At 28.0% G+C, this 15,188-nt stretch overlaps 1 protein-coding gene across 1 annotated transcript in view; it reads right to left on the reverse strand.

The window, feature by feature from the left end:
• Positions 1-5,803: 5,803 nt before the first annotated feature.
• The window catches only part of LOC111639369 (plexin-B-like), a 163,673-nt gene continuing 154,288 nt past the window's right edge, over positions 5,804-15,188 (reverse strand). The window contains exons 33-34 of the mRNA XM_023385244.1: positions 10,858-10,932; positions 5,804-7,690 (exon numbers count right to left, since the gene is read on the reverse strand). Coding sequence (XP_023241012.1) covers positions 7,583-7,690; positions 10,858-10,932 — 183 coding nt within the window. The 3' untranslated portion in view covers positions 5,804-7,582. The remainder of the gene's footprint in view (positions 7,691-10,857; positions 10,933-15,188) is intronic.

Consider the following 15,188-nt stretch of genomic DNA (forward strand, 5'->3'; position numbering starts at 1 on the left):
TTGCCAGCGGAAAATTATTAGTTATCTATTAAAAAAAAGGAAGAACGAAAAAAAAATGGCGATCTAAAATAAAGACTTCATCAAAAGAGTCAATGTAGATTCAGTTTATTATGAAGATAGTTTGCGAAAAGTAGAAAAGTAATTCCGAAAGAGAACTTTTTCATTAAATCTAAATTATTTATGGAGTTTTATTTTCGGTTGAATATTCATATCTGTATAATAAAACAGTCATTAAACAAAGCGAAAAGAAGATGAAACGAAGTGTGAACCGAGCAGTTGTTTGTAGTTCGGTATCGAAAGAGAAAATTGTTAAGAAGTCGTAGGAAGCCGTGATCGTTTTTGAAGGAGGCTTAAAGGAAAGCACCAAAGAAAATGACTTAATGATGGCTGCCAGATCAAATGACAATATCGTCTCAGTTTGCTGACTTTCTTCTCAAAAGTAAATGACTTTTTTCCACTCGATATTTTAAGGAGAAAAGTCAAACATTAGATAAAAAAAAGATAACAGGGAGAAACTATCTAAAGAAACTTTTTTGTTTATTATGAAACTCAAATACAAGATGAATGATGTACGGGAAATTATCGAAAGTGCAGACATTAGCCTTGAGTTCTTTGATGCGTATCTTTCGTGAATATTTTTTTTCCAAATTGTTTCTCCCCCCGTTCTTTCTCTTGGTGACCATTATGAAGTAAAAATGAATTCGGTGAAAATTAAATTGACTTTCACAGATAATGTTGTTTCACGTTTTTATTGAAATCACACGAATCCTTTAACAGAAAAGTTTTAATTTAAGAAACGATGCTTTAACTTCCCTTTTTAACTAATAAACATGGCGATCGTCGTCGAGATCGATCTACAATTTATAACTTTTGTTAAAAAAGAAATATTCCATTGGAATAAATGAATGATTAAATTTATATATTTTTCCTTCCACTTTTAACAAAATACATTTAAAATAGTTAAAATATAGAAGAAATCAGACAACACATCGAAGAAACACGAAAGTTTGGTCATCCATTTATCGATTACCGTTAAATCCTATAGAGCTCCATTATGAGCTAGAACTCAATTTCTTCAATCTCGACTCAACTCGACCACTTTAACTCTTGTCAACCGAGTTAAAATCGGAAATGAGCCATCTGTACCAAATATTTTTTTTTGATCGTTACAAGAGCCAACTTCGAGTAATGGTGCCAGATATCTTACAATTTAAAATATTACTTCTAATCTATTACTATCGTGTTATAAGCTTATTATGCTGTTAGACGACGACGAAATCGATTTAAACACTTCATCAACGATCTATATGTTATCAAAGAAATATAAATCCCCGATATTTACTAGAAATAGATTTAGTTTATATTACAGGAGAGTTATATTTCGGTACCTTTGGCGCAACCTCCAGCAATCCGGCTATCCACTTTATCCAGATGATAGCCCGAGAGCTGTATAACTTTCGAGCGCTAGTTTAATAGGATCCGTCAATTTATTTACATAGTCCATGAAGGATCTGATGACAACTTGGAAAACTTATTTTTTACTGGTTCCTCACTATTCATATTTATTTATTAATATATATATATATAAACCAATACAATTAAGTTCAGATGGAGTAAGTGCATCTATGGGGTAACTGCATTTTTCCACAATATCTCATCAACCAATCAAAATTAAGCTGATACCCTATGTACGATACAGTGATGTGTAACTCATAGGTACAGGTATTGATAGTATTTGAGCTGGTTTCACAATGGCTGCTTCCATGGTTGCAACATGGTTTAAAAAGTCTGGATAAATTAGCTCTTTTCATTTGATAGGGTGCAAATACAGTAATTTTTGCATTTAAAATGAAGTATTTGTGAAATATTTTGTCCATGTGCTTTGTCATGACAAGCTAGAATACATTTACCTGATGAAAGTTTGATCATGTCAGTGGAGTAAATGCATCCCTTTGTGTTCTAAACATAAAATTCCATGATAACACAAAAAGAAAGAAAAGCCAAACTTGCTCAAAGACTAGTCTAAAAAAAATATATTGTAACTTCTGACCGAAGTTTAGATTCCAAAGGACAGTTATCTCTTAATGAATATGCAACAGAAGAAAGTGCCACAACAGCAGTTGATAAAATAATTTAAAATATTATGTAGAATAATAGTGTAAAAGATACCAATATTTTAAAAAAATAGAAAAAAAAACCAAATGTAGTCCTTTACTGTTTTGTATATCAGTCAGTAGTAAATACATGGAGATATCACCAGTAATCATATTAAAATAATAAAAAATAATTATTAATGAATAAATTATGATCTTTATTATAAATAAATAAGGTTATATTGATGTAGATGTATGTCACAATAAATTTTCATTTTTTTCTGATTAAAGAAAAATCACATTTTAAAAAGTACTAGACAGAGTCATAAAATGTTTCTTCAATAAAATTTATTGGCATCATTTCATGTTATGGAGGACGTAGAAACATTCGGCATATAAAAAATACTCTTCAACCTTGGCAGCTCTACTGCCAAGACCTTCCAGAAATGAAGCACACCTTTATATACCAGCAAACATTGTCAGTATTGACATGTTTTGCACAGTAACCAACATATCTTCCACCTGAAAAATTATGGATACCAACAATTGTCAACTATCTACTAATTAAGTGATTGATGGACAGTGGAAGTGCTGCCTCTCTTTTTTTTTAATTTTCTTTTATTTTAGCATTTTGTATTGGCTCAATAAGATAAGATCACCCTGTATGTAAAGAGCCAAAATTGAGGCTAGTGCAGCAAGCTATACTGCATAGATAGAACTTAAATTTTGGCCTCCCAATTTTATTTGTTTTTTGTGCAAACAGTTGAGGTTCTATATGGCTGGATATTATCATCCTAAGTGATATTTTTCATTCATCACTTAAATAATTTAGAAAAATTCATACTTATTATACAAGAAAGGAAAGAATGTTCCTTATTTTTAAATTTGCTATTCAATTTTGATGCATAATACCTAAAAGTGCCTAATTTTAATTTTTGTACACATCATACCAACACTTGCAAACAATGATCTCTTGCTGTACAATTTCCTGCTAATGTCACAACAATGTACATTTCTGTCTATTTACTAACACTGTTAATTCCGAAATTTGATTTGCCGTGATATTCCAACGTATTTTCTTTTTATTTAATTGTTTAATTGTCCAAATATTACTTTAAAAATTCTGGAATTATAGAAATGGTAAATTGTGTTAAATGTGTACTTTTAATTGTTTAGTTACCCATTTGTTCGCGAAATTTGATTTTTTTTAACGTTTAAGTTCTAATTTTTTTTAACCTTTCGAGTATTGACTTGTCAACAAAAAAAAAAGGCACTTAATTTAATTGAAAGTTAAATTGTACTCTGTTTATCGAGCCTTTACATAGCCTGTAACAGAATTGTTCGCTTAATATCCACGGGTAAAACAAATAATTATACATAAAATCATATCTTGGTAGGTCTACAGGCTAATTCGCTACTCGAATGTTAAATGTCAATAGGCTAAATCCATTTATTACTATAGTAACGTGTCGAAAATTGGAATGCCTTCGACACTGTACGCAATGAATAAACGTTACACTGTACTATATTCGAAAATGAGGGGCTATAACTGTATTACTGGCAGATTAAATTAAACAACATATTCATATAGCATCTGCCATGCGAGGTTTTAATAGATTTTATAATTACTGCTGTTAGTTTTGCTAAATAATTACGCCACCGACTAGTTAAATAAGATACAAATTTGTTTCGAAATGCATAAATAAGATATCGTAATTGAGATAATTTTAATAAGATATTCGGATTATTATTTTTAATGTATCGTAGAAGGATAATCGTGTTCGATAATGATCGGTTGACGATTAAAGTAATAATAATTTCTGGTTATTTTTAACATCGAAATCGTCGAGTACATTATCGAGTGATGTTAAAGGAGAGTTGTTTTGTAGAAAATCAATAATTTTGTTAAGAAAATGAAGGGCGTTCAATCAAATTAGTCGTTAACTTCGATTGGGACGAACTCTGACTAAGCGACTGGGCATAGGGTGGAAAGAATTGATTAACATAAAGATTTGCATATTTATTATTCACAACTGTTCCTTCTCAGTCTTCCTTGTCTTGAAGATTACTTCCAAGAATATATATTAGGAAGGAAATCGTAAACTACCCTCCTATTATATGTTATTCCAACTGGGTACATAAAATATTTTTGTATAGCCTACTTCTAACTCCAATCTCTGTTTATGAACTTGCACTTGTTATTTCTATAGAAATATAAATTTTTCTATAAAATGTACAGATTTTGTAAAATATCTTAACATCTTTGCTTTTTTTTATGTTAAAAATGACAACTTTAAATAAGTTTCTATTTTATAAATAAATATATTCATATTTTTAAAGGATCTTTATACTGTAGTAAACACTAGACTAGAGGATTGTATGCATCTTCTAATATTTGCTGGAAGTTTGGATGGACAAACTAAACTTTAGTCTTCTTGCCATTGATGAGATTTATGAATCTAAGTTATTTGATTAATAAAACTAACGAAACGTTACAAATATACGCAAGGATATAATTTAATGTTAGAAAGACGAATATTTGTTTCGTATTGTAGATGATATCGCTAACAAAGGTTTAACGGAAACTTTGAAAAATCAATTGGAGTGCTTAGCATTACAAATATTTGACTGTCTGTAGACACGAATAATGCTTCAAATAGCTTTTGAAATTCCCCAAAAATTCAACTTTAGGGTCGACATTTACGGCTCTTTAAATATTCGGAATCTCTCTCGCTAACATTTCTACCAGAAATTAAAATCAAATAATTGTAATTTCTAGCATTTACGCCTTTATAAATTTATAGTTTTTAGTAATTTATTTATAATTAATTCAATCCTTAAACAATTTTTAAAAAATGAAGAAATATAGCATTTTAAACAACTTTCTTTAATTTATATTTGCAGTTTAGTTTATTAATTGGTAAATATAAATTAATATAAAAGAACATATTTTATTCAAATATAGAATGAAATAATCTTTATTTAAGTTTTGAATATGCACAATGTTTAAATATTTAATCTTCTTTCATGAGTTTTACTATTATTTAAATTATGTAGAAGTAGGTATGAATATGATGCAACTTGAGGGAATTGGCCCTTGTATCAATAAACTCTATTGTATATATGAAAATAGAATGATTAAAGATTTATAAAAGTCATTATGTAAAAATATAACTATTTTTTAATAAAAGTATTTGACTATTTTTCAAAGCAAATATCTTTTTACTTTATTAATATTAATAAATAAGGTGAATAAATTTAAACTGTAAAAGTATCATAATTTTGTGAGTAAGTTTGCAAATAAATATCTAGGTAGACTTTAAATATTTTGAAATATCTAAAGTCTACCTAAAAAATAATTTCAGAATTAAATATATTATTTTAATCAATACTTTACTTTCATAAAAACTAAAATTAAGTTATTTAATCATCATTAATGTCCACCCAAATATTAGTCAATAGGTTGTGCAAAATGGACATTTGCAGATATTTTTATAAAATAATTTAAAATATTATGTAGAATAATAGTGTAAAAGATACCAATATTTTAAAAAAATAGAAAAAAAAACCAAATGTAGTCCTTTACTGTTTTGTATATCAGTCAGTAGTAAATACATGGAGATATCACCAGTAATCATATTAAAATAATAAAAAATAATTATTAATGAATAAATTATGATCTTTATTATAAATAAATAAGGTTATATTGATGTAGATGTATGTCACAATAAATTTTCATTTTTTTCTGATTAAAGAAAAATCACATTTTAAAAAGTACTAGACAGAGTCATAAAATGTTTCTTCAATAAAATTTATTGGCATCATTTCATGTTATGGAGGACGTAGAAACATTCGGCATATAAAAAATACTCTTCAACCTTGGCAGCTCTACTGCCAAGACCTTCCAGAAATGAAGCACACCTTTATATACCAGCAAACATTGTCAGTATTGACATGTTTTGCACAGTAACCAACATATCTTCCACCTGAAAAATTATGGATACCAACAATTGTCAACTATCTACTAATTAAGTGATTGATGGACAGTGGAAGTGCTGCCTCTCTTTTTTTTTAATTTTCTTTTATTTTAGCATTTTGTATTGGCTCAATAAGATAAGATCACCCTGTATGTAAAGAGCCAAAATTGAGGCTAGTGCAGCAAGCTATACTGCATAGATAGAACTTAAATTTTGGCCTCCCAATTTTATTTGTTTTTTGTGCAAACAGTTGAGGTTCTATATGGCTGGATATTATCATCCTAAGTGATATTTTTCATTCATCACTTAAATAATTTAGAAAAATTCATACTTATTATACAAGAAAGGAAAGAATGTTCCTTATTTTTAAATTTGCTATTCAATTTTGATGCATAATACCTAAAAGTGCCTAATTTTAATTTTTGTACACATCATACCAACACTTGCAAACAATGATCTCTTGCTGTACAATTTCCTGCTAATGTCACAACAATGTACATTTCTGTCTATTTACTAACACTGTTAATTCCGAAATTTGATTTGCCGTGATATTCCAACGTATTTTCTTTTTATTTAATTGTTTAATTGTCCAAATATTACTTTAAAAATTCTGGAATTATAGAAATGGAAGTTTGTTTTAGTTATAAAGACTTTTGAAAATTTATAAAAGTAACAATATGACATAACATGAAATATTACGTATGACTGGAACTTAATGTGATGAGTATAAAAACTCTTTAAGGCTATTAAAAAACTGCCTTAAATATTAAATTTTCAAACAAATCAATTTTTTTAAGATTACTGTCTATAAATACCATTACGATCTTAATATATATAATGATTCCTTTGCACAGAAGCCAAGGCTATTTAGAAGCTTATAGCAGGAAGATTTTCTGCTTATGTAAGTACATTAAATACAAGAAGTATGACAATATGATCTAGTTTGTGATAAAATGAAAGATATTCACAAGCAATTGGAAAAAGTTTCAGTGCATAGTGTTGCAGCATCATCACATCAAGTAATGCCATTATGTTGATTAAGTCTGAAGATGTAAGGGTGCTACTTTTAAAGTCACCCTTTGCTATACAATTCAGTTTTTGTGAAAATGATTGAAAATAAACGTTCACAAGAGAGAATGTATGATTGATCCATTGCACATATATTACATGGTTTCTGTAGTAAGAAACCTCAAGATGTGGATTGTTATTGTTTCTCTTCCTGTTAAATACAAAGGATCAGCAAGCAGGCAAGGAAAGAAACTATGCTCCTGTATTGATAGTGGCAGGATTTGCATGGCCTGTTCGTATATGGAATTGTAGAGTATTCTCTTCTTGGCACTCTACCACAGGATGTGGTATTTTAATGAGATTTTTGGGCACTTAAAATAACACGCACAGCTCGCCGAAACCCGACCGGCCAGACACGGTGATGCTGGATCCTTAAGTATGCTGTTCCAGACATGATTAGATTTGGAGCACTTGCATGATAGAGTCTGATGCAGACAGTAAAAATCAGCATATTGCTGTGTCTTCACCATTTAATATACAGGCAACATTATCCAATTTTTGAGCAAGATGTATTCTTTGACAGCTTGGATCATCATCTAAGGCTTCTAAAATCTAAAATTATATAAAAATATATTAATTGAAACCAAAATTAATCAAATACAAAATTGAAAATTCAAATAAAGTATTATTAAAATATATCATTACAAATTAATTAATATATATATATATAAACCAATACAATTAAGTTCAGATGGAGTAAGTGCATCTATGGGGTAACTGCATTTTTCCACAATATCTCATCAACCAATCAAAATTAAGCTGATACCCTATGTACGATACAGTGATGTGTAACTCATAGGTACAGGTATTGATAGTATTTGAGCTGGTTTCACAATGGCTGCTTCCATGGTTGCAACATGGTTTAAAAAGTCTGGATAAATTAGCTCTTTTCATTTGATAGGGTGCAAATACAGTAATTTTTGCATTTAAAATGAAGTATTTGTGAAATATTTTGTCCATGTGCTTTGTCATGACAAGCTAGAATACATTTACCTGATGAAAGTTTGATCATGTCAGTGGAGTAAATGCATCCCTTTGTGTTCTAAACATAAAATTCCATGATAACACAAAAAGAAAGAAAAGCCAAACTTGCTCAAAGACTAGTCTAAAAAAAATATATTGTAACTTCTGACCGAAGTTTAGATTCCAAAGGACAGTTATCTCTTAATGAATATGCAACAGAAGAAAGTGCCACAACAGCAGTTGAAGATTTTGTCATTGTAAAGTTCCAACAATATTGTAACATTATAAAGTCAAGTGTCTGACATGATGTTGGACAAATTATTAGTATTGACTTTGATGAATACAAAGTAAAGTTTATGTACCTTGTCAAGAAGAAAACTAGAGCAGTGTTTTTCAACCTGTGGGTCGCGACCCCCAAAGGGGTCGCAAAGCCTTACACAGGGGGTCGCAGGTAAAAAAAAGACAAGTGTTTGTAGGTTCTACACTACAATAAAAAAAACTATAATTTCATTGAGAAGGCTATGCCTGTTTATTTTAAAGTACAATTGGTTTTTCGATCGATATTTAGGTCTCAACAGAAAGAAAATTAAATACGTAGTTTTTACAATCACTGACATAGTTTTAATATGGCCTGGGGGTCGCCAGAATTTTTTTAACTTGTAAAAAAAAAAATATTCAAGAAGGTTGCAAAACAAGAAGCGTATTCAAGAAGGTTGAAAAACACTGAACTAGAGGAAAGACTTATTTTTCTGGTGTTCATATTTAGAAAATTATACAGGTATTCCTCTCCAAGATATTGCCACATCTCTTGGCAAAACATAACATGTTAGAAGACATGGTTTAATTACTTTTTGTTAGAACTTCAAACCTTATGTTAGAACTTAAAATCTTATAAGATGCTTCAAAAGTAGTCTTAGACTGTCTTCTCAAGAAAAAGTTACTCTCAAGCAATTTCATCTTGTTTTGTAAGTAACTTATGTTTGTATTGTAACTAGAAACCCAAATTAAAATAATTAATACTGATTTTAAACTATTGTCTTTTAGTATGCCACTGCTACTTCTTTTGCTATGGCCATACTTACAGTCTATACAGACATAAAAGATTTGGCCAGTATTTGATTTTATTTGAATCTTTTTAGCTATTACAGAGAGGAGTTATGTCAGGCCAATGCCCAGCTTTACCTTTGCATATTGCATAAGCACATGTACAGTACGTTGTATATTCAAACATTAAATCCTGTCAAATTAGAAAATACAGTAGTAGTTTTGACAAGCCGAATATCAATTTCATTAACTACTGATGATTTCTTATGTTTGCTTTAAAATAACGTTTGAAATTTTGATTTAGAAGTTTTTTGAATAAGTAAACAAAAGTTTTATTTAAAAATACTAATGCTAAAGAGTTAAAACTTATTGAGCCTGTAAGATTCATACATTCATCATATTCTTGAATAAAAAAAAAATAAAATGCTTTATTAAATTGTAATAATTGTCATTTCTTAATGTAAACCCATAGGCCACGTGATGACAGTTGCCAGAACATGGTGGTGATGACTTGTGTGTCGCTACTCTGATAATCTAGGTACTCTAATATACAGGTTACCTATTATAAGTATCCCTTTGTTAATGCAATTAATAAATTTCTCAATGTTACCTTGTATATCAAAATTGCATTAATCAAATACAGTGGTACCTCGGTACTCGACCGAACAATCACCACCTGCTAGAACAAATTTTTGGTTAATAACAAACATTTTGATTTTAACTTGAATTTTTTTTTATTTACCCATAAAAAAGTTCTTTAGGATAAAAATGAGTAACCAATTTAAAAATAAAATAAAACCTTTTAGCTGCCTACCTTCATCAGACAAAATTATACTCAATTCAGTTTGTTTTATTCATAAGTGGAAAAAAAAAAACAAACTGCATGTGGAACACAATCATCACCATGTTTTACAACCATTTCAAGTGGATGAAGTGTTTCAACAATACTTGTCTGTGCAAATTCATGAGTTGTTATTCGTCAATCTTTAACAATTTCTTCCCACAATTTCTCTTCAGCAACTTTTGTGGGACCTGTATGTTTTGTATCCTTTAGTTCAAAATTTCCCAAACAATACTTTCAAAACCACATTTGACACAGTCAGAGTTTAGAAGCATCTTCTCCATACACAGTATGAGTATTTATTACTGTTTGTATAGTGTGATATCCTTTACAAAACTTAAATATATACAGTATATAATAATAAAGTTGTGAAATTTATTCACAACTTATAATTACATCATATATTTATGTTAAGTAAAAACAGCTGTTAATTAAAATATGCAAAATCTTTCTGTTCAAATCCCAATAAAATTACTGTATATACAGTAGTCATATTTTGCTGTTCTGTATTGGGTATGTGTAATTTTTGACTTTTTTATGATTTATAAATGCTAGGCTTTGTAAACCTCTTGTTAAATTTGTGTTAAATTGGATAAAGGTTACTATTTTTCAATTGTATGACCTGATTTTCCTTTCTGTTTCTGCATTAGACAAGTTTCACTATACAGAGTTTAATTTACATTAATTTTTGCACAAAATTCCAAAATTCAAGGAACTGAAGAAATTTTCTGCTAATGACAGGTTTTTGCTATATACAGGTTCTATTATAGACAGGTTTCACTGTATATATGCAAGTCTATATTTTTTAATTATAATAATTATATCTATAAAATCATTAAAAAACAACAGTAAACTGAAATGAAAAACATACCTGTTCACTATACCTAGTTATATATATGTACAGTTCTTTTAATGCATTTAATGTATCCACTTCTCCTGTATGAGCCTATTGATATAACATGACATGTATTAGAAAAAATTCTCCCTTTTTTTTTATTGTATTTTCCAATTTATTTTAAGTTATTCACTTATTTATAATTTATTTTAATATTGACCAAATATAATATATTTACTGATTAAAAAATTTTTTGTAATAAATATTTAATAGTTTGTAATTTTTCTTTAATCCAAATTAATTTTATTTTCTAACATTTTAAAAATTATTACTTAATGATACTTATTAATATGATACTTAATATAAATAAGTCTAAATAATTTTATCCGTAGAATAACTTAATTTTATAATATTATTATATATTCAATATCAGGAATTTTCAGAGAAATAAAAACTTTTAAATGTTGTTATTATTAAATATATTCTTTTCTAATTATAATTTTAAAATTTTTCCTCTGAAAATTTTGAACAATTTTGAAAATTATGAAATGAATCACTTTTTAGTGCTTCATAAATTAATATTTAATTTTTATCATCAATAAATTAATTAATATCATAAAAAAACTTATTTTAAATAAAATACAAAACAATTTAAAGTAGGAAATAATTTATACTATAAATCATTTTGTATCAATAATAATAATAATTTTAAAAAATTCACTTTAATTTTTTTGAAAAAGTAATTTTACATTATAATAAAATTCTGAATATATCAAGAGAATTTAAAGAATATAATAATCTTTATAGTAAATTCTCTAAAGATCATAGACTTATTTATCTGTCATCTTTATTGTCAGATTTTATTTCTGGTTATTTTAACATAATTATAGAACAAAGTTTAAGTTATATAAGTGCCATTAAATACTTTCTACACCAGTGTTTATTAATCAAACAATAATTAAATGTATTAATTAATCTGTTTGATTAATTATTTTAATTGCTTTGAATGTTATTTTAATCTTAATATATATTCTGAAAAGATATGGTTATGCTAAATGAAGTGGCTATGTATATGTCAGACAAATTTTATTTATTTGCATGTCATGTATTCTGTTTGATTTAACTAATCAAATTTTTATTCTCCAAAGATTTGAACATTTATATTACATTTCATATTACAGACATGTACTAATTATTTCTAAAAATAATTGGTGTATACCTAGAGATAAAATATAAATCATTCTATATACTGATGATCAGTTGAAGCCTAATCATAGAATGACTCACAGACAGCCAGTATAATACATTAATTAAAATTGCTAACGATATGACAATTTCCACATCAATAACTGAACAGAAATACATTGCAAAAATACAGCACAAATCTTGAAGTTGAAGGAAAAATAATAAAAACAGATATAGATTCAATTACTTGGTGACTTTCATATCAAATAAAAAAAAAATATGACAGATAAAATACAGAAATATAGTAGAGTCAAATAAAATGGAACAATAAAATATCAATTTAGGAAATAAATGTCTGTTTCAAACTAAATTAAATTTACATAATATTAGTCTCAAGCTGTTCTCTCATATAGTAGCAAGACTTGAGTCCTAAACAACAGAAATTCCCAAAAGTAGTAACCACTCACATAAGCTTTCTGAGATATCTATTAGACCTGTCCAAATTACTCTCGCAAATGAAAAATAGATATCGGCTAAATTAGGGGTTAATAATATAGTAGACAATATTAAAACCTGTCAGAAAAAATAGATGGACCATATTTTGAAAAAGGATGAGTATTGGCTTCCCAATTAATATTAGAATACCAATCAAATGAAAAGATGAAAAGAGGCCAAAGAAGAAATATAAAACTCAAAAACATCTTGAACTGCAGCAGAACAGCTCTAAGACTTAAAGTGTAAGTTACATTAGTAATGTATAAAAGCATTGATCTTTTATTTTAATCAGATCAAATCCTTTACTTAGAAAAAATATTGAATTTACTAAAAAAATTAAATGATTGTGAGATATATAATTAATAAATATTCTGATTTTAATATAAATGAATAATTAACAATTTGCTAAATTATACTAGATTGCTATTAATTGCTTATCAGATAGTTAAGTGATTAGAATAATTATATTATACTAATTATTCTCAATATACTGTATTATCACTGAAACATAGTCTATTTATAGTACTGTAGCATTCTAATCATATAATAACATTTTAGGAAGTCTAGTAATAATTCAAGCAATTTTTAACTTTTGATTTTGAATAGAAAATATGATTAATCAGATATGCAATAGTCATACATATAATACTTTTCTTCTACAATGAAATTTACTTAGATTCTAAATAAATGATAAAGATAACAAAAATCTTATTATTTTCATAACATAACATTAATGTTAAAAAATGTATCAAATATTGTATGTTTAGTACCATTGTATGATCATTATACAATTAAAAAGGTGTGACTTATCAATAAAAAAGAAAATAGTAAATTTGTATCTTTATTTTATTCACTGTATCGTTTATGTATATTCATTATGTATGTTAAGATTATAATAGCATTAAAATTATTTAATTAGTTTATTAATTTTAGATCTAAAAACAAATATATTTGCTCTGATTTTTATATACAGGGTTGTCATAAAATAACACAAAATGTTTAAATTTTAAAAATTATAAATATCTACCTAATACTAGAGAAATATAAATTTAGCAAAGTTTTTGGGGAGACACTTTCTGCAAGTTAAACTTTGTATTAAAAACATTAAAGCGTTTGTATATTTTAGCTAAAAAACGACTCTCTTCAGGAAGAGTTCAAATTTACTATTTATTACTATCAAAATGGATTTAATGCACATAGCTTTCAAAAAGAAAATCATATAAAAAATGTTTGAGCCTTGTTCTCCAGCCACTTTGTCTTCTCTTATTAAAAAGTTTGAGAAAACAGGCAGTGTTAAAAATGCTAAATACTCTGGAAGACCTAAAATCAAAAAAATTGTACTAGAAACTGCTAAGTATATCAACTACCTAAATCAAGTATTTTAAAAATTATGAAGTATGCATTGTACCTTCATTCTTACAAAAGTAAATGCCTTTAACAATTGATACCATGTGATTACAGAAACAGAGATGATTATGCTAACTATTTGCTTTTCAAAATTGAATGATCTTTATGGATGGCTTAGCACTATTCTTTGATCTGCAAAGCATATTTTTAACTCCATGGTTAATATCCATAATAGTGTTATTTGGGCATCTGAAAATCTGCATGCTATTGATGTGCAACCTTTTCAGGATGAAAAGCTGACTTTATAGTGTGAATCCCAATTTCTCTTGGTCCTTATTTCTTCAAGAAAAAAAAAATAATAATAATAATGGATTGCTTAAAATTGTAACAATTACAAAGACATGCAGAAAAGTTGAAAAATTTTTTGATACCAGAACTTAATGAAAGGAAAATGATTAAACATATCACTTTCATATCTATTAGCTGAAAAATAAAAAGGCATCCATGTAGCCTGTATTTAAACTCTTGAAAATACTGATTATGGAGTTATCTCAACGGATGAGTTTATAAAGTATGGAGCATAAGTTATTAGTTGGTTTGAGGAATTAAATTAAAAGATAACTTATTAAACATCAGTTCTGATCAACCAAAATGTGTTGTTTATAATTTTATGTTCTGCATTAGACCTATCCTTCAGAATGATGGATACATTGAACCGGTGGCGTGCCATGACATTTGATGAGAGGGAAGCTGTGTTTCTGTAAGAAGCCGACATCCAGGGGCAATCAGTCAATTGCGCATCAGTGATGGTCTAGGGTCCATTTGTATCGTTTATTTGATAAACCAGTAAAAACCGTAGACTTCTCTAAATGCCTATTTTAATATCACAATTACATTCCGAATCGCTAGTCATGATATAAGGACTACAATTAAAAATAAAGTTATAAAAACTTGGTGAAATAAAATGTGTGGTGGACGTACCAGTACATACCTGGTACAAAATATTCTTCAATTGTATGAATATACTTTTAAAGAAAATTTTAATTAAATATAGCTTTGTAAAGAAATGTACATAAAAATATAAAATATTCTTTACTTTTTAAATCTTAAAACAATGCACTTAGTCAAATAGCTCCCTACAAGTGGCTAATGGACAGAATCGAAGACGGTTGCAGAGCGTGCATACACGCGGACTGCCAAATCCCCAGGGTGCCGATACCAGTCAATGTCAAATACCTCTTTTGTCACATCACTAGTATATCTCAAAGCAGTGGTGTAGCGTAGTGGGGGCGGCCCGCCCTGGATGGCACTTTTAGGAGGCAGCAAAATTTCACAATAAA

The sequence above is a fragment of the Centruroides sculpturatus genome, unplaced genomic scaffold (genome assembly GCF_000671375.1).
Source record: "Centruroides sculpturatus isolate CEXI.00-Female unplaced genomic scaffold, Cexi_2.0 scaffold213, whole genome shotgun sequence".
In the NCBI taxonomy this organism is placed as follows: Eukaryota; Metazoa; Arthropoda; class Arachnida; order Scorpiones; family Buthidae; genus Centruroides; species Centruroides sculpturatus.